This window comes from Mesoplodon bidens (assembly GCF_964165515.1).
Source record: "Mesoplodon bidens genome assembly, chromosome: 2".
Lineage (NCBI taxonomy): Eukaryota > Metazoa > Chordata > Mammalia > Artiodactyla > Ziphiidae > Mesoplodon > Mesoplodon bidens.
The window spans coordinates 118,754,145-118,774,178 of NC_138177.1; the positions used below are offsets into that span (position 1 = coordinate 118,754,145).

At 44.2% G+C, this 20,034-nt stretch overlaps 1 protein-coding gene across 6 annotated transcripts in view; it reads right to left on the minus strand.

Moving 5' to 3' along the window:
* Window positions 1–20,034, minus strand: part of AK5 (adenylate kinase 5) — a gene marked incomplete at its 5' end in the record, with an annotated part of 255,112 nt that overhangs the window by 12,778 nt on the left and 222,300 nt on the right. For 3 of the 6 annotated variants that reach the window (XM_081225214.1, XM_081225210.1, XM_081225209.1), the window contains 2 exons: window positions 5,760–5,948; window positions 18,270–18,386. In XM_081225214.1, coding sequence (XP_081081340.1) covers window positions 5,760–5,948; window positions 18,270–18,386 — 306 coding nt within the window. Of the gene's footprint in view, window positions 1–5,755; window positions 5,949–18,269; window positions 18,387–20,034 lie in introns of all 6 variants that reach the window. The other 3 variants (XM_081225211.1, XM_081225212.1, XM_081225213.1) reach the window with 3 other exon arrangements.

The following is a 20,034-nucleotide window of genomic DNA, read 5'->3' on the forward strand; positions in this document are numbered from 1 at the left end:
CTGTGCACCACAACTACTGAGCCTATGCTCTAGAGCCCACGAACCACAACTATGAGTCTGTGTGCCACAACTACCGAAGCCCACACACCTAGAGCCCATGCTCTGCAACAAGAGAAGCCACTGCCATGAGCAGCCCGCGCACTGCAACGAAGAGTAGCCCCTGCTCACCGCAACTAAGGAAAGCCACGCACAGCTTGCACAGCAACGAAGAAACAAAGCAGCCAAAAATAAATAAATAAAATAAATAAATTTATTTTTAAAAAATGAAGAAGCACAAATGTAAGAAAATATACCAAAATGTTCATTAATGATTATATTTTCGTCGAAGAATTCTGGATAATTTTTATCTCTATGCTCTTAAATTTTCTAGTTTCTTTTTTAAAAGTAGTTGTTACTTTTATCCTTAGCAAAAGGAGAGGTTTTAAATATCAATTTATACACTTCTGTACATGCCACTTGAGGAAGCTATTTCTGGAATTTCTCCCAGTTCACAAGATCTTCTTTTCTGGAAATTCCTTGTTCTCCCCTCAGTTTTTAGGGAAGAGTCCCAGGCAACCATGCAACCATGTTTTTATTAGTCAGGTCTTCATTCAAATGCTACCTCCTTAGAGACTTTCCAAACACCTGTCTAAAGTCCCCACCCTTAACAAGTCACTCTGTTTTGTCTTATTCATAGATCTAATCCTATTAGCAATTATTTTATTTTCTTGTCTACTGCTCTTCTCTTTTCAGTGAGGGACTTTGTCTTGTTTATTGCTGTGTCTCCACACGTGCTATGCACTCAATAAAACAGCCACAACAAGTGAAAAAAGCCCCACGTGACCCCGCCTGCCTGGCCATAGCTGATAGGCCCAGGGACTGGAGCAAAACAAGGCCAATCAGAATATTTCTCTCTGGAATTTGGAGCTGTTGTGGTAACATGAACATGGAAGCTGCACGTTTGCCATATTCTAGCTTCTGGGCCAGAGAAAGAGAAAAATCAAGATGAGAGAGAGAAGGAGGGAAAGACAGGTGCGAAGAGCCTAAGGAAGCCTGGTCCCATGGGCTTCCTGGACCTGCTGCGTTTCAGCCTCAGTTCACATAACCTTACAAGTAAGCTCTGTGTTTCAGGTCAGGCCAGCTAGGGTTGGTGCCTCTTACCTACAACCTCATAAATATACCTGTGGTCACCATCATGCTTTAAAAATTCATAGCCAAAATATTTGAAGGAAATAATCCAGAATGTTTGCCTCTGAGTGATGGGACTACCTAGTTTTCTATATTTTCTAAAACAAGTATGTGTTACTTTTATGATTACAAATATATGTTTTTTGTTTTTTGTTTTTTTTCCCTGAGAAGCATGGAGTGAGAGACCTAGGGTATTCCAGGAGATCCCATCCTGTCCATCCATTTTATTCTGCTGAGAGGTTTAGCTGTGAAATGACTCACCAAGTTCCCGAAGCTCATTCACACCACTGTGGCTTGGGTTTTCTTATACCCAGGCCAGTATTCTCTCTACCAGGCAACCTCTGGACAATTACTGTGCTGTTCACTTCAAAATGCTACATTTCAATTATTTCTTCAATAATAAATTCTCTCCCTCAAGGTGAAAAAAGCTTTCTCTTACAGGTCAACTCTAGTGAGTTGTGTGTGACTACCTGTATTGCTGTGTTGAGAAAGTTTCTGAGGCAGCGTCCAGACTGGGTGGGAAGGTAGTACCACAGCTGACTAATGATGTCTGCCCTGAGTGCAAGGAGGAATGGAGTGACATGGAAGAAAGTTCTAATTCTTTCTTAGATGCAGCGCAAAGCTGGTGTTGTGAGAGAGGAAAACGGAAGGTCAGGGGATCCATTTGGATCACATATGCTTCTATCCCTTGGTTTATGTTACAAGAAGCTCTAACTTTATTGTATGATGATGGCATAACAAAGACAAAGAATAAGGCAGTGGCTATATAAGCTCTGCTTTGGGAATAAAGACACAGACCTACTAGAGAATGGACTTGAGGATATGGGGAGGGGGAAGGGTAATTTGTGACAAAGCAAGAGAGTGGCATGGACATATATACACTACCAAACATAAGGTAGATAGCTAATGGGAAGCAGCCACATAGCACAGGGAGATCAGCTCAGTGCTTTGTGACCGACTGGAGGGGTGGGAAAGGGAGGGTGGGAGGGAGGGAGACACAAGACGGAAGGGATATGGGAACAGATGTATATGTATAACTGATTCACTGTTATAAAGCAGAAACTAATACACCATTGTGAAGCAATTATACTCCAATAAAGTTGCAAAAACAAAACAAAACAAAACAAAAAAACTGATAGACCAAGAAAAAAAAAAAGTTCTGCTTTGCTTTTTTATTACTTTTGTTTGAAATTTCATTGCACTTTTCCAGCTAGTTGGTGGCCAAAAGGGCTGATTATCATTAGGCAGTAAAGGTGTCAGGGGATGGATCGACCGTAAACATAACTGGGCAACACTGAGGTCTGAGGGAAGTGCTTTTGGAGGGTCCTCTGTTTCTGGGCTGGACCACTGGGCAGCTCTAATTCCTAAAGAAATCTCACTGAGCTACTGATTCATCTCACTTGCATCTTGAAGTGCATTCACCACCCCCATCTAGTTTAAGAAAACTCCTTAAATGATCCAGGAGCCCACCTGGAGAGTGAGCAGCCCCGCCTTGGGCTCAATAACCAACGAGACAGGGAATGGGAACTAAGAATCCAAAGAGCATTGCGGGAACAAGACACAGGCTGTCACTTCAAATCAGGAGGCAATTAAGCTGATGCTCGGAGACCAGGAAAGAGCCCAGAAGGCCAGAGAATGCAAAGGGACAGAGACTTTCACCTCCAATGGAAACCAAGCCAGGTTGCTCTCTCGCTTCTCCTCCAGTCCCCCTCTGTGGCCCGAGCTGCTGGCCAGCCCCATGGGGCACCTGCAAAACATTGTCACCTCCCTGGTCCCCTGGGCTAGCACTAGGCCACCCTGTGCTGTCTCTACTCCAGGTGGGGGAGGAAGGCTGTTCATCTCTGCAGCTGCATGGGTGAGGACAGTCCCGGGGCAGAGGCAGGGACAAAGCAGCTTCTTCAGAGAGGCCCTCTGGGAGTCCTGAGGGCTGGAGCCCACGCTGTTCTGGAGTCAGGGCTGGAGTGGTTTTAAATATTTGCCAAGTGGATCATACATGTTACCTCACCACAGACCCAACAGCCAGCATCTCCAAAATCCGGGGCGGGGACCTGCAGAGATGAGCCGTGTGGGACTGGAAACTCCCTTTCCCGTTAACTTAGATATTAAATTTCTAAGGAGGATTCCAGAAATCAGCTCTATCTGAGAACTCGCTTAGCCCCGCATGCACGTGCCAATCACTTGTGAGTGTGTAGAATTTAGGTTGGAATAATACAGGAGAGAAGTAAAAGAGCTTTTCTGACTCTGAATTTCTTAGGGACTTTTCTCACCTCTGCAAATCTTGAAAGTGGAAGGTCATTTCCATGTGTGTTCTAGGCGGCACGAAGGGTGGAAATCACCAATCCTGGAAAGGCCTCTGCCACCTGAATTCTTACAACCCTGCTCTTACATAGTGCACTTTTTGTTTGCTTGTTTCTAATGATCTAGGTCTTTGTTTTTATGTAGCCACTGGAGGTTACATGATGTACAGCAAATAGGATTCGTCTTGCTCATCAAGTCCTAGCAATCGGAAGGAGATGCCTGGCCCGCTGTGCTATCAACCTCACGAGGCCACGACTGGGTCTTGAGGAAAGCACCACGATGCCGTAGCAGTGTCTGCTGTGGGTGCAGAAGGCGGGGATGATAGCTCTCATGTCACATACATGACATCTCTGAGTTAAATCATGGAGCACCTTTCAGATTCGACACAGGGCTAAGTTCGTAGGAGTCTGGAAAATGGACCATTTACAGGCTCAGAAGATAAGAATTCATTATCAGTGGTTTCCCCCAAGGAATGGATCATGTAGCTGTCTCCGAGACAAGTTTGTTATTGATTGACTGATGTCTCCTTGTAACTTCCTGGGAAAAGCAGATAGTAGCCGTTCACTCTCTCTCCTCTGCGTTGGGTCCTCAGGGTTTTGGTTCCTGGATACGCCCCAGCCTCCCAGTGGTCTCTTGGCCTGACCTGCTTGGGACCCATTCTCCAAAAGGCTGATGGAGGGAGCTTTCTAAATGGAAACCCTGACTATGTCTGTCCCCTTTGGTAGTTCCCGTCATCATCCTCAGGATAATTATGGGCTCCTATGATAGGTTCATCTTGATCTGGTCCTTGCTTGCCTCTCCACCTCCACCCCTTGTCCCTCGTTTCCTGGCCACTATAGGTCACAGCCAAGCTCCTTCTGTGTGAGGAGCTCTGCTCCCCGTACGGCACCCGCACCTCGGGCTCAGCTTAGTTCTCCTCTGGTGACCTTCCTCAGTGCCTTCCGTCTCCCCTCAGACCAGGTTAAAGGGCCCTTGGAACTCACTCTGTGCTCTCTTTGACCCCATATGGTGATCCCAGATGTGTCTCTCTCCCCTACTAAACCCAAGGCTCTAGCAGGCAAGAACCGCATCTTATCACCTGCATCCAAACCACCAGGGCAGTGGATGGTCCATAGGAGGTGCTTGACACATAGTTATTAAATGAGTGAATGAATGGGGATTGGGTAGTTTTCCCAAATTCGTGAACTTAACAGGGACTCAGCATGGATTAGCTCTCGTGATGATTGAGTTGACACCACCCATTTCCTCACTGTTTCACCTCATCTGCTCTCCTGGCCCCATATGCTGCTTTGCCCAATAACACTAGTCATTGCAAGAAACTGAGGCAGGGGCTTCCCTGGTGGCACAGTGGTTGAGAGTCTGCCTGCCGATGCAGGGGACACGGGTTCATGCCCCGGTCTGGGAGGATCCCACATGCCACGGAGTGGCTTGGCCCATGAGCCATGGCCATTGAGCCTGCGTGTCCGGAGCCTGTGCTCCGCAACGGGAGAGGCCACAATAGTGAGAGGCCCACATACCGCAAAAAAAAAAAAAAAGAAAAAGAAACTGAGGCAGCCAAGGGCCAATTATGAACTAGGCAAAAATCTAGAAATGCAAAGTTGTTGAATTTTAGATCTAGACGAGACCTTCTGGATCCTCCTATGCAGCTGAGGTCTGGGAGGCAGAACTTATGCCTCACCCATGCCTCCCTCCCTTCCTCCCTTCCTCCCTCCCTTCCTCCCCCCATCCTCCCTCCCTTCCTCCCTCCTCCCTCCCTCCCTCTCCCCTCCCCCCTCTCCCCCTCCCTCCCCCTCCCTCCCTCCCCCCTCCCTTCCTCCTTCCTTCTCTCCCTCTTTCTTGGAAATAGGACCGGTTTCCAGCAACCATAATGGCATATATAAACATTGTATGGTCAGCTTTTCATGGTCCATATGACATACAAAAGTGAAGAGAGGGCTTCCCTGGTGGTGCAGTGGTTGAGAGTCCGCCTGACAATGCAGGGGACACAGGTTCGTGCCCCGGTCTGGGAAGATCCCACATGCCGCGGAGCGGCTAGGCCCGTGAGCCATGGCCGCTGAGCCTGCACGTCCGGAGCCTGTGCTCCACAACGGGAGAGGCCACAACAGTGAGAGGCCTGCGTACCACAAAAAAAAAAAAAAAAGTGAAGAGAGTAAGGGACTCATATTTTGGCCCAAATTGTGCAGCTATATGCAGTTCTAATTCCAAGATCCCTTAACCGAAATTTCCTATTTCTTCTCTTTTTTGAAAAAAAAGTGGGTGGCTGGTTCATTTTGGGGGGCTGTGAGGTGACTCACCTTATGTAGCTGTGTTTTCGTCTCATAGTAGGCGACCATGGGGATGGAGGCCCGGTAGTAGGTCTCAAGGCGCTTGGTGATAGCGGTTCTGTCGTCCGCGCGCGGGCTGCCCCCACTCCTCTGGAGAAGGCGGTTGGTCATGGTGTCTGCCGAGCAGTCCATACAGATCACCAAGCGAGGGTCTCCAATCTGGGGATGGGGAGGGGGCACAACATGCTCAGAAATTCCACTCAGCGAGGTTCTGGAAAGACCTGGGATCCCTAGTTCTTTACTTCTGCTTCCTCTCAGGGTCCCAGACCTACATTGTGGCAGAGTTGGGACAGGATATCACGGCTCCTTATTTCCACGTCAGCGGCTCTCCACAGGCTGCCTCAGAGCTGTCTCTTGGCCTCAGCTTTTAGGTCACCTCCTGTAATGCAGGGATTGTATAGAATGCTACCCAATGCAGTCACAATCTGTCCTCCACACTAAGGGGAGGGGAGATGTGTGTGTGTGTGTGTGTGTGTGTGGTGTTTCCTGCTGGGAGCCCTGCCTGACCTACTGAGACAAGCTAATCACCTCCTTCTTTGTCCACCACTGTATCTTACATGAGCCACCAGGAGCACAATGTGGCTGTGGCTGTACTACATGGTGCTCAGTAGAGCATAATGGTTGAGCACACAAAGGTTCGAGTCAGGCTGCTGAGGGTCAAATCCTGGTGTGGTGACTTGTCTCCAAGATGGTCTTCATTGATTCATTACCTCCATGTACTTTAAGCTCTTCCCCCCATTGAGACATAGAGCCCATTCCTCTACCTCCTTGAATCTGAGCTGAACTGTAACTGACCAACAGAACATGGTGGAAATGATGCCACATGCTTTTATTTTTTAACTTTTATTTATTTATTTATTTATTTTTAACACCTTTATTGGAGTATAATTGCTTTACAATGGTGTGTTAGTTGCTGCTGTATAACGAGTGAATCAGCTATACATATACATATATCCCCATATCCCCTCCCTCTTGTGTCTCCCTCCCACCCTCCCTATCCCACCCCCTAGGTGGTCACAAAGCACCATGCTGATCTCCCTGTGCTATGTGGCTGCTTCCCACTAGCTATCTATTTTATATTTGGTAGTATATATAAGTCCATGCCACTCTCTCACTTTGTCCCAGCTTACACTTCCCCCTCCCCGTGTCCTCGAGTCCATTCTCTAGTAGGTCTGCATCTTTATTCCCGTCTTGCCCCTAGGTTCTTCACGACCATTTGTTTTTTTTTTTTTAGATTCCAAATATATGTGTTAGCATATGGTATTTGTTTTTCTCTTTCTGACTTACTTCACTCTGTATGACAGTCTCTAGGTCCAACCACCTCACTACAAATAACTCAATTTCGTTTCTTTTTATGGCTGAGTAATATTCCATTGTATATATGTGCCACATCTTCTTTATCCATTCATCTGTCTATGGATACTTAGGTTGCTTCCATGTCCTGGCTATTGTAAAGCCACATGCTTTTAGGAGCAAGATCATAAGAAGTTTTGCAGTTCCTGCCTGGTCAACTGCCATCTAAGATGTCCAATGACTCTGACTGCTAGGCTGGGAAGAGCCCAAGCTAGCCATACAGAGAGGCCATGTGGACAGAGATGCCTGACCAGACCTTGGCTGTTGTAGACATCCCAGCCCCTGCTCCAGACATGTCTACTCAGCCTTATCAACTATCTGACTGCAGCTGAATAAAGGACCTCAAGTGAGAACCAGCCAGCTGAGCCCATCAACACCCAAAACCCTATGAGAGAAAATAACAAATTGTTTCTTTAAGTTACCTGATTTCATCATTAACTAAAGGTGTCACTCAACTTCTCTGCACCCCCATCTTTCTCATTTGTTCAATGAGGATGATCACAGAATTGCTGTGAGGGTTAAATACAATTAAATAAGGTAATGTAAGTAGATTGCTTGGCATATGGAAACACTTGGTAAGTATCAGTCACTATGTTATGTCCCGTACTAGGCTATGATCTCTTTGTGTGTAGGCGTTAGGAATGCTCAGCTCCTGATCCCAAGTCTTGTATATAGTAGGTAGCAAAGAAATGTTTTCATGAATGAGTGATAGTGTATGATCGGTAGTGTGTCTCTCCCTATCTCCCCATCCTTCCCTTAAAGTGTTCTTTTGCTTCTGCTGTCTGTCTCTGGAGGATACCAACCTTGCCTCCACTACCAATCTCAACCCTGGATCAGAAGAAATTGTTGCTCTCTTCTGATCTTGCAATGTAAACGAAAGTTTACCGCCCCACTATGGAAAGCGCCTGGGAGGGATGGGAACAAAGTCAGGGTAGGGGAGGACTTTAAGACAACACGCAGAGCCGTTAAGTTGTCAGTAAGTGCTGTTCAATGATTTATCTACCCCCTCTGAAGGATGTACTTTAAGAAACAGAGTGGAAAAATTCTCCAAAATCTAGAAGAGTGAAATAAACCTCTGGAACATGTCATCTAACTCTCTGTCTTTATTCATTGGAAGAAAAAAAAAGAGCATTTGAGCAGTAAGAAAGCTGGGTGAAAGTTTAGAAGACAATGACCCTTATCCACCAGCAGAGGGCGAGCTTGGGAGGCAGCCTAGGGCTTAGTTACAGAGTTTGGCTCCTGGAGCAGTTTCCGGCCGGGGTTGTGTTTGGAGACTAGGTGATTTTTCTTACTGCGGCGGTTTTCAGGCCAGTTGTGAGGACACGGACGACACTTCAGGGACTCATTCAGGTACAAACAGAGATAATGTGTGTCTGAGCAGGAGATGGCAATAAATGAACTGAAATAAGTGCAGGACAGAGAGGGAGCTTCCACCTTGATTCTCAAAGTGTGGGCTGTGAACCAGGAGCACAGGCTTCATTTGGGAGCTTGTTAGAAATGCAGGTGCTCAGGCACCATCCTCGACCTGCTGACTCTGGATTTTAAGAAGATCCCCAGGTGATTCTTCACAAAATAATACCTTGAGAAGCTGCTCTCGTGCCAAGATTGGGGTTTGACCTAACCTATTTCTCCTGGAGTCAGCACTCCCTTCCTACATAAAAAACTGTCAAGCAGCCATTCCATTTGGAAGTGGCCTGTACCACTGATTCTTTTTTTTTTTTTAATTAATAGATTTTAAGTTTTAGGTTTACGGGAAAATTGAGCAGATAGTACAGAAAATTACCATATAATTCCCCTCCCCTGGTTTCCCCTATGATGTCTTTAGGGTGGTACATTTGTTACAATTAATGAAACAATACTGAAGCATTAACTGAAGTCCATAGTTGACATTAAAGTTCATCCTTTGTGTTGTACATTCTATGGGTTGACAGTTGGATCATGTCATGGTCCACCATTATAGCATAATATGTAATACTTTCACCCCTCTGAAAATCTCCTGTGCTCTTCCTATCCATTCCTCCCTCTCTCTCCTCTCTAACCCTGGCAACTACTGATCTTTTTTTTTTTTTACTGTTTCTATAGAATTGCCTTTCCCAGAATATCATAGTGTTGAACTCATCCAGTGTGTAGCCTTTTCAGGCTGGCTTCTTTCACTTAGCAATATGCATTCAAGTTTCTTCCATGTCCTTTCATGGCTTCAGAGCTCATTTCTTCCACTGATGCTTTTAACACCTAAAAGTTTTTGAAATGTTTGAGTGAAATACCATTCAATCATTTTTCAAAACGCTTTGATATATTTCTTTAGAAAGTCCCTTGTAGTAGCTCTGCCTTTTTTCCCTGGACTATGGTTAGCCTCTAACACAGCGGTCCCCAACTTTTTTGGCACCAGGGATGCTTTCGTGGAAGACAATTTTTTCCACAGACACATGGGGCAGAGGGGGTGGGTGGTTCAGGTGGTAATACCAGCGATGGGGAGCCACGGGGGGTGATGGGGAGCCATGGGGGGCAATGGGGAGCGGCAGATGAAGCTTCACTCGCTCACCCACCACTCACCTCCTGCTGTGGCCCGGTTTCTAAGAGGTTGAGGACCCGTACCAGTCTGCGTCCTGGGGGCTGGGGACCCCTGCTCTAACATCCCGTGGAGGGGAGAACAGAGAACTCTGTCCTTGTCTGGATGAGTCACAGAGACTTGGTGACAACTCCATGTCCCCAGCACTCCCCTGCTGGCTCCCTGGAATTCTGCCACTGCAGTGCTGGGCTCTTCATGGCCTTTGGGTATTCAGGGGACCCTTATTAGAGCACAAGTGCCCTTGGGAGGGCATTGAGATATGTAAGAACATTTCAGCAGCGGGCGCACTGTGCCATCGCCCTAACCCCTGTGGGGAGGAAATGGAGGCCCACAGAGGTTAACTTGCCCCCAATCACTGAGGACTAGTTAGGGACAGTCCTGAGCCAGCTGCATGTAACTCCAAAGCCTGGTGACTTCACCTTAGTGGAAGGTGCCAGAGCCTTCAGAATGGGACTCTGGCCAGATGCCTGGTGGGCCAAGTGGAGCCAGGAGAGGAGGGTGGGGTAGTAGGAAAAGAAGTGGACGGTGTCAGAGGCCATTTAGTTTTCTTTTGCGGAAACTTGCTTTCGCTGCCTTTGGGGATCTAGTTGGGATCCGCACTCACTCCAGATGAGAGCAGCCCACCAGGATGAGGGTGTCAGCTGACTTGTGATGATGGCTTTGCCTCGAGAATTCCAGCAGGTAGAGCAGGAGGAGGCGTTTTCCCTGCTCTCCTCTGCACCCCACTTTAGTTTTCTTCTGATTAAGTCAGGACACGGGTTAGGCCATATTACCAGCGTGCAGGGTCCTGCCATTCAGGAACTTTCGAAGGTTCAGAGTACCAGCTTTCTTGTTCTCTCTGGGTGCCTCAGTTGCCTCATTTTAAATGAGGATGACAAGAGTCTCTGCCTCATAGGACGGCTGCCGAGGATTAAATGAGTTAATACATGGCCCATTTCAAGCACTGCATAAATGTGAGCTACTGTTATTTAATGTGGGCCTGGCAAGATTCATTTTCATCCCTTTGCACTTCTGTTGGTCAGATTTGAATTTAGAAAGAGTCAGAGGCCCCACCCGTGCTTTTAGCCTAAGTCGTACGCTCCAGCGCATCTACCAGCCTCACTGCACTGGGAGGTAAGGCCCGGCTAACAACAGAGCCACAGGCCTATTTCCCATTTGTTCTCACTCCTGAGCTTTATCCCCTTGGGGAACCTCAGTAGAGGAGGGGTGATGGGGTCATTCCAGCATTGCTGAACACACAACCCTGATAATAATACCACCCCATCGCCGCCTTAACATCTGCCCTGGTGCTGCCATTACATAGCTCAAAAGTTCTGCACTGGGGCTTCCCTGGTGGCGCAGTGGTTGAGAGTCCGCCTGCCGATGCAGGGGACACAGGTTCGTGCCCCGGTCCGGGAAGATCCCACATGCCGCAGAGTGGCTGGGCCCGTGAGCCATGGCCGCTGAGCCTGCGCGTCCGGAGCCTGTGCTCCGCAACGGGAGAGGCCACAACAGTGAGAGGCCTGCGTACCGCAAAAAAAAAAAAAAAAAAAAAAAAGTTCTGCTATGAACCGCAAGTTGGAAAAAGAGAGTGGAAAATCTCAAGTGGAGAATCCCAAGGTGGTCCCAAGGCTTGCCACAATTCCAAGCCACTAGGACACACCAACTAGAAAGTTTTTGGCCAGACTCATAACCTTTTTTTTGGTTTGTTTTTTGCTAAGAGTTCATTCCAAAGATTAGAATGCACTTATAAACAGAATCACTGATTCTATAGATGAACAGTGTTATGAGACAGTTCAGAGCAATCAGGCAGAGGGATACACTGTCATTATCCACACATCCAGGAAACTCATCTGCATAGTCAGGCTAAGGGCTGAATTTCAGCTAAGAGGCTTCTGGGAGGAAAAGGCAAGAGCAAACCCGTGCATTTCACTTCTGTTAACATGTGTTTAGCTTGGCTGCTGAAATGCTGGGTTAACACAGGAAAGCGTTTCCATTTCACACCAGGGAGTCAGGCTAAGCACACAGCCTCCTTGAGATAAGAATAATCTATAAGGTGGGAATAATAATACTTACTGAATAGGATTGTAAAGATTAATACAATTAATACAATCCTGAATAGGACTGTAAAGATTAATACAATGACATGGGTAAAGCATCTAGTTCAGTGCCGGGCACATTTTAAGTGCTCAAAAAATAACAGCTATTATTCAGATAGTTATGTATCCTGTATGATTTTAACTGCATGAAGATAGGTAGAACCAAGACTGGAAGACCAGACATCAGAGTGTTCTCTGGGTGGTTAGTTAGTCTTTGCTTTACATTTTCCTGTACTGTTTCATATCTATATAATTCCTACTTCTATAATCAGAAAAAATATACATAATTTTGAAAAAAAAACTGTAACAATGTATTGAACATCATATGCAGGCTTATACATATATAAGGCACATTTCAAGGATTTCAGCCAATCCTCCAAACAAGCACTGAGGTAGCAATTTTTCCTTTTTTTAACTGAAATATAGTTGACATACAATATTATGTTCCTTTCAGGTGTACTACACAATGCTTTAACACTCACATACATTATGAAATGATCACCATGACGAGTCTAGTTACCATCTGTCCTCATATAAAGTTATTACGATATTACTGACCATATTCCCTATGCTGTATGTTATACCCGTGACTTATTTATTATACAACTGGAGGTTTGTACATCTCAATCCTCTCCACTTATTTTGCCCACTCCTCAACCCCTCCCTTCTGGCAACCACCTGTTTGTTCTCTGTATCTATGAGTCTGTTTTTGTTTTTGTTTGTTTGGTTGGTTTTTTAGATTCCACATATAAGTAGATCATGAGATATTTGTCTTTCTCTGTCTGACTCATTCACTTAGCAAAATACCCTCTAAATCCATCTATGGTGTTGCAAATGACAAGATTTCTTTTCTTTCTTTCTTCTTTTTTTATTTTTTAATGGTTGGAGGTAGCTATTTTCCACCTATATTTTATAGAAGAGGAAATTGAACTATGTAGAGTCAAATGACTTGTCTTGGACTTATAAACCCAGGCTCTAAATACAGGCCTGTGCCACGAAGTGACTATAACTAGGGGTTCGCAAATGGGGTGGGAGCTGGGGATGGTGGTTAGAAACCCCAGCTCCTCCTTCATATTCCTTCTCTCTCTCTCTCTCTCTCTCTCTCTCTCTCTCTCTCTCACACACACACACACACACAGTGACAACCTTCCCTTCCTTAGCACACTATGTTGGATACTGAAGGCACAGATCATTAATTCGATGGGGGGAAAAGTAGGCTTGGGAAGAGAAGATAGGGTGGTAATAGAGAAAGCACATACAGACTTACCCCTAAGCTATGGACATGAGTTTGTACTTGGTCTTAATGGTGTTCTGTATGGTAGCCAAGCAGATCCTCAAAGGACCTGCCTTTCAGAGCAATCAGCTATAGTATGCAAAAACATCAGCTTAACTAACTGAACTGGATTTTTTTCAGCCACAGATGGTCCCAAGCATCAGACACATCAGTCTCTGTGATACAGAAGGGCTGGTGAGGCGTCTATGGGCTGGAAAACCATCCGTAGGCCTGAATGGGCTTCAAATAGAGTCGCAGGCCTGACAGATACACAAAAAACACTCACTGTGCTCTCAGCCAGGCTTATTACTCTGAATCTCTGGGGAAAATCATACATCTCTATTTGTCTTTGTCAAATTTCAAATGAAATGCTTGCCTGTAATTTGGACGGGGCTGTACAAATGATTGGGTCCCTTCAGGGCATAAATGAATCAACAGCGGCTCATTCCGTGTTTGTAGCATCTTTGTTGTTCTGGTCAGGTTTAAAGCAGTGCTTGTTTTGGAGGGCTGGATGTGTTCTCCTGCATACAAGCCAAATTGATATTAGAATCTTCTAAATTGCTGTACCCAGGGACAAATCAAGATCATGCTTGATCTTTGCAAACTCCTTCCAGCAGAATGCAAAAGACTGTCTTCGTAGACATCTCACTTGAAGGTCGCCGGTTCATAAATGAAAGGGGCACTTGTATATTTTTGGAAGTGCATCATGAATTTTAGCATTGGTTGAAACTATCCAGTCATCACGTTAATGACTCTTCTCGCTCCTAAGTTCTAGCTAAGCCTCTTATCTGACACTTTCTAAAACCTGTCTGAATGGGACCCACAGTGGGGAAGGAAGTTTTGCTTTACTTTAGGAAGATCGTATGGATGATTTGAATTCATATTTACCCAAAGGCCAGGGAAAGACTGGTTGGCCATCTAAAGTCCTGAACTCACCCATCCTGGGTTATAAGCAAAGGAGAAAGGCATGACAGAGCGGGAATTTATGGGCTTGAATGAAATGTGATTGAAAAATGGGTGACCCTAAAGTAGATAATATTTTATAACCTTTTATAGCTTAGGAAACACATTTATGTGTGTTACATCATTTGATCCTCACAAAACCCTCTAAATAGGATTTGGCAGCTACATTATTCTCTCTATTTTACAGAGGAGGAATCTGAAGTTGAGTGACATGACCAGGATCACACTAATCTATGACCAAGGTGAACATCCAGCTTTTTTGACTCCAGACAGCATAAGTGATGCGCTTTAAAGATGTTACCTTGGGAGGCTCTACATGAGTGCAACAGTGCTGTCACTGCTCCAAACAGTTTGGACCCCATAGGCCTAAGTTCAGATATTTGCCTTCAGACCCAGTTTAAAAAGTTCCCAAAGGAGAATAAAGATCATAATTTTGTTGTTGTTTGCACACAGTAGTTGACAAAAAAGATGCTTATCTTTTCCCTACACCTTATTTATTACACTTGGCCACTTGGGGGTTTCAAAGACTATTCTACTACCACCGAGAGCAATTTAAAAAAAGGACATTGAAAAGAATATTTTCCCCAGCACTTCCAAGCAAGTTTGTGACCTTTTCTGACTGTTCCAGAGACCTTGCCAGGACTCTCAGACCTTAAGTTCATGGGCAAGTTCAAGTGTGAGATAATCTGGTGGGGTGCTGCCACCTTGAAGCCTGAACCTCAACCAACACTGCTCGCTGGCAGCAGTTAGCGCTCATCTCCCTTGTGTATATGTGTTTTTTCTTTTTTTTTAAGGTTTTGCCCTCTTGTGTTTTAATGGCATGTTTACACAACTGCCAATTTCCAATAAGCAGGGAGCCCCTCAAGGGCCCCCGACCACCCCTTCCTCTTCTCTGGATCTCCCCTCACCCTTGGCCTTGCAGAGGCCCTAATTCAGAGGTGGTGCAGGAAAGATGCCCTTGTTCCTCAGTTCAAGAGTATCCCCAGGAGACTTATTTACATCATGGACACTGGCTAGAAGATCAGAATAAACAAAAATGTACGAGAATCCGTGGAATACTTAATATTGTTAAGATGTCAATACTACAGAAGTGATCTACAGATTTAATGCAATCCCTATCAAAGTTCCAATGACATTTTTTTGTTGTTGTTGCAGAAATAGAAATATCCGCCCTAAAGTTCATGTGGAATCTCAAGGGACCCTGAATAGCCAAAGCAACCTTGAAAAAGAACAAAGTTGGAGAGCTCTTACTTCCTGATTTAAAAACTATTACAAAGCTACAGTAATCAAAACAGTGTGGTACTGGCATAAAGTCAGTAACTTAGACCAATGGAATATAATATAGAACCCAAAAATGAACTCTCAGATACACGGTCAAATGATTTTTGACAAGGGTCCAAGACCACTCAATGGGGAAAAAACAGTCTTTTCAATCAGTGGTGTTGGGACAACTGGTGATCTCCATGCAAAGAATAGAGTTGGACCCTTACATTACACTACATACAAAAATTAAGTCAAAATGGATTAAAGACCTAAATGTAAGAGTGAAAACTGCAAAATTCTTAAGAGAAAACAGGGGAAAAGCTTCATGACACTGGATTTGATAATAATTTCTTGGACATGATACCAAAAGCACAGGAAACAAAAGCAAAAATAGATAAATTGGATTATATAAAAATTAAAAACTTCTGTGCATCAAAGGACACAATCAACAGAGTAAAAAGGCAACCTATGTAATGGGAGAAATTATTAGCAAATCATATATCTGATAGGGGGTTAAAATCCAGAACATACCCCAGACTCCTACAATTCAACAGCAAAACCAAACAACCTGGTTTAAAAATGGGCAAAAGACTTGAACAGACGTTTCTCCAAAGAAGACATACAAATGGCCAAAAAGCACATGAAAAGATGCTCAACATCATTAATCATTAGGGAAATGCAAACCCAAATCACAATGAGATACCACTTCACACCCATTAGGATGGTTACTATCAAAAAAACAGACAATATGTGTTGGCGAGGATGTAGAGAAACTGAAACCATTATGCACTGCTGGTGGGAATGTAAAATGGTGCGGCTACTATGGCTGGCAGTATGTATGCATATGTATTTGTTCCTCAAAAAATTAAAAATAGAATTACCATATGATCTAGCAATTTCACTTCTGTGTATATACCCAAAAGAGTTGAAAGCAGGGTCTTGAAGAACAATCTGTACACGTACATTCATAGCAGCATTATTTACAATAGGCAAAAAGTTGAAGTAACCCAAGTAGCCATCAATGAATGAATGGATAAACAAAATATTATTCATCTTTAACAAGGAAGGAAATTTTAACACATGCTACAACATGAATGAACCTTGAGGACCTTATGCTAAATGAAATAAGCCAGTGACAAAAGGACATATCTGTCTGATTGCACTTATGTGAGGTATGTAGAGTAGTCAATTCATAAAGACAGAAAGTGGAACAGTGGTTGTCAGGGGGCAGGGGTCAGGGAAATGGGGAGTTTAATAAGTGTAGAGTTTCAGTTTTGCAAGTTGAAAAGAGTTCTGGAGATTGGTTGCACAAAAATACGAATACAATTAACATGACTGAAGTGTACACTCAAAATCGGTTAAGGTGGTAAATTTTATGTTCTGTAAATACACAGAACATGATAAAATATGACCATGATTTTTTAAAAAACTAGAACAATCCTCCCAATTCCATTTTGTAAAAAAGTGGTTGATTATATAGAAGTCTGATCTCTTAAAGTGGTTTGTTTGGTGGGAGAAGGCTGTTTAGATTTCTGGTACGAGTGCTCATCAGGAAATGCCACAGTCCCAGGTGCTGCCACATAAATCCATTTCTCCCTGCCCACCCCCATCTTGTTGATAAAGCCTCCTGAGTTGAGATTCAGAAAGTCAGACCTGGGGGTTAAGGCCCACCCTTGGCAACTGGGCCAGGGAATTTCTTCTCTGGCTCTGGTTGTAAATAGGAAATGCAAGGGAAGGTGAGCAATTGTCCTTTAAGTATTTAGATACCATCTAAGGAAATTAATTAAAACAGAGACTCAGAAGGAGGTCAGACTAACTCCCAGGGGACACACAAGTACCATTACCCCTAATCAACGTTGCAGTGTTAGAGATGGATGGAGATGGGCCCCCCAAATCTTAGTCCTACCAGTAGTTGTCACTTACCAGTGAGTTGGCACTTACTAGCTGTGGGGCTGTGGGGAAGCCATGTAACCTCTCTGGGCTTAACTCATCACCTTTACCATGAAGAAAATACCTCCTCTCTCTATCTAAAAGGTTATTAAAAATATATCAAATGAAATAACATATATAAAAATGTTTTTAAAACTAGTCTAAAGAGATCTCTATATAAATATTAATTCTTGTAGGCTCTGGAATCTTTGTTTAATAAATGGGGACAATTGTTTCCCTCTTGCTTGGACTTTGTAAAATTAGAGATAATGTGTGTAAAATGTGTAGACCAGGACTTAGCCCAGAGTAGGCTCAATAAATGATAGGAACAATATTTTTTACTTCCTGCTGTTCCCCTGTGAGTGGCCTCCTAGTGAAGAGGGTGGGACATATATCTGATCCTGGGATGGTCATAGGGGTACATATATCTGATTCTGCCTGTCCAGCAACCTTTCTCCTTGCCTTCTTCTAAGGGCATCCTATTTTTCTTTGGGTAATTCCCTTCCCTTTCTTTTCATGGTTCAGCTGTGGTGCCCATTCTCCCTCCTTTCTTCCCATCCTTGCCCTGGTCCTCCAGGCTGGACCAGGATATTCCTGGATATCCACAGTGATTGGTTCAGTGATGAGCCCAGGACCTGATAATCCAGGATAATGAAACAAAATCCTGGGTTTTTTGCTGGAGAATAGAAACACTTTTCTGTGAGATCACTTAGTTGGTAGAATATAAGCCTGTAACAGGAAGAAAGTGAGGCCAACGCAAAGAAAAACTATCCAAGAGATGGAGAACTTCAGATCACTGATGAACAAATTTGAATACATGGATCCAACCAAGTGTGAACTGCTCTTGGAAGTTTTAGTTACTTGAACCCATAAATCCACCACCAGCGTTCCCACCCTCCACCCTTTTTTTGGCCTGCATGCTGAGTTTCTGCCATTTGTAATAGAAAGTTTTATTTAATGTAACTGAGAAAGGCATAGACTTCGAATTTATCCCCCAGCCTCGATGATGTCCCCTACTTTTCTTCTGGTATGATCCCCATAACAACACTCACCCTACGTCCGAACTCTTCCCCTTGCTTCACTTCCTGAGGATAGCCATCAATCAGGAAACCTTTGGTGTTTCTGAGGTTGGCCACCATGGCCTCCTTCAGGAGCTCCAGAATGATGCCCTGGAGCAGAGGGAGAGCAGTCAGGATCCGAGCTTTTCCACAGAGCAACTCTGGAGTCAGCACAGTTCTCCCGAGCCATCCCATCATGGGAGGGAGAGAGATAACAGTAAGATGTTGAGAACAAACTTACGGATACCAAGGAGGGAAGGGAGCGGGAGTGGGATGAATTGGGAGACTGGGATTGACATATATACACTAATATGTATAAAATACATAACTAATGAGAACCCACTGTATAGCACAGGGAACTATACTCAACGCTCTGTGGTGACCTAAGTGGGAAGGAAATCTAAAAAAGAGGAGATATATGTATACGTATAACTGATTTACTTTGCTGTACAGCAGAAACCATCACAACAGTGTAAAGCAACTATACTCCAATAAAAATTAGTTAAAAAAAGATTAACAGCAGGCAGCAATATACTGTATTTCATCAACTCCAAATCTCACTCCCCCCATTTTAATGTTTATAGAATTGGTAGGTACCTTACAGTCAGTGCTGGGTCATAGTTTAATAGTGTTTTTTTCTTACCAGTATATTTTTATTGGTTATATTTTACTGAGGTGTCTAAAAATAATGACATCTTAGATTAGGTGAAATATAGTGCTATATTTCATACAGTAGCACTCCTTGAATTAGGCCTAATGCCAGTTTAAAACTAGACAAAACATGGTATAAAATGTGCTTCACTGTTGATCTGTTCCAGTAAATATTTTATAAAATTTGACATTCACTGACTTGAGGAGACTTTCAGTAGATATGAAGTAGCATTTTCTAGCAATATCACTTTGTTAAAAAATTTGATTTAACTTGCACTTATGGAAAATAAGGAAGGAGGGATACATGGAAGCTTGGGAACGGATGTAGGAAAATGCAACCAGCTGCCCAAACTGGGGGGAATTCCTTGTGTTCTCTGGGTCCCAGGCATCCTCTGACTTTTGGCAGGGACTTGGGGAATGCAGCCATCGTAAGCACGGTCAGAAACTATCCCTAGATAATAATGAATTAAATCTGCATGAAGCTTACATTCTAGTGAAAAAGACAGATAATAGACGAACAAGTAAATATATAGAAATAATCAGCTAGAGAGAACTACTAGGAACAAAATTAAAGCAGGACAGAAGAAGCAGAATGTTACAGGTGCTATTTTAGATGGGGTGCTCAGCAAGGGTCTCTGATAAATTGTGATATTTAAGTAGAGATTTGGATGAAGTAAAGGAGCAAACTATATGCATATATGAAGGAAGAGGGCTCTGGCCAAGGAAAGAGCAAGTGCAAAGGCCCTGAGGCAGGAACAGCCTGGCCTGTGGGAGGAACAATGAGGAAGTGACTGGTTGGCTGAGAATAAACGTGAGAGTGGTGGGAAACAGCGTCAGAGAGCAAGCTGGAGTCCAGAGCCACGGGAAGGACTCTGGATTTCATTCTAAGTGTGGTGAGGGGCTGTTGGAAGCTTCTGGGGAAGGGGATAAACGTTTTCAAGAAATCACTCTGGCTGCTGTGAAAAGAGTAAACTGTATGGGGAAAGAATGGGCAAGAAGGAGGCCCACTGAGAGTCAACTGCAATGGTCTGTTTCCTTTCATGAGGACCATTCTGGCTTCCAGGTGGGAAGCAGACTGTAGCTGGTTGAAGAGGAAGCATAAAGCTCT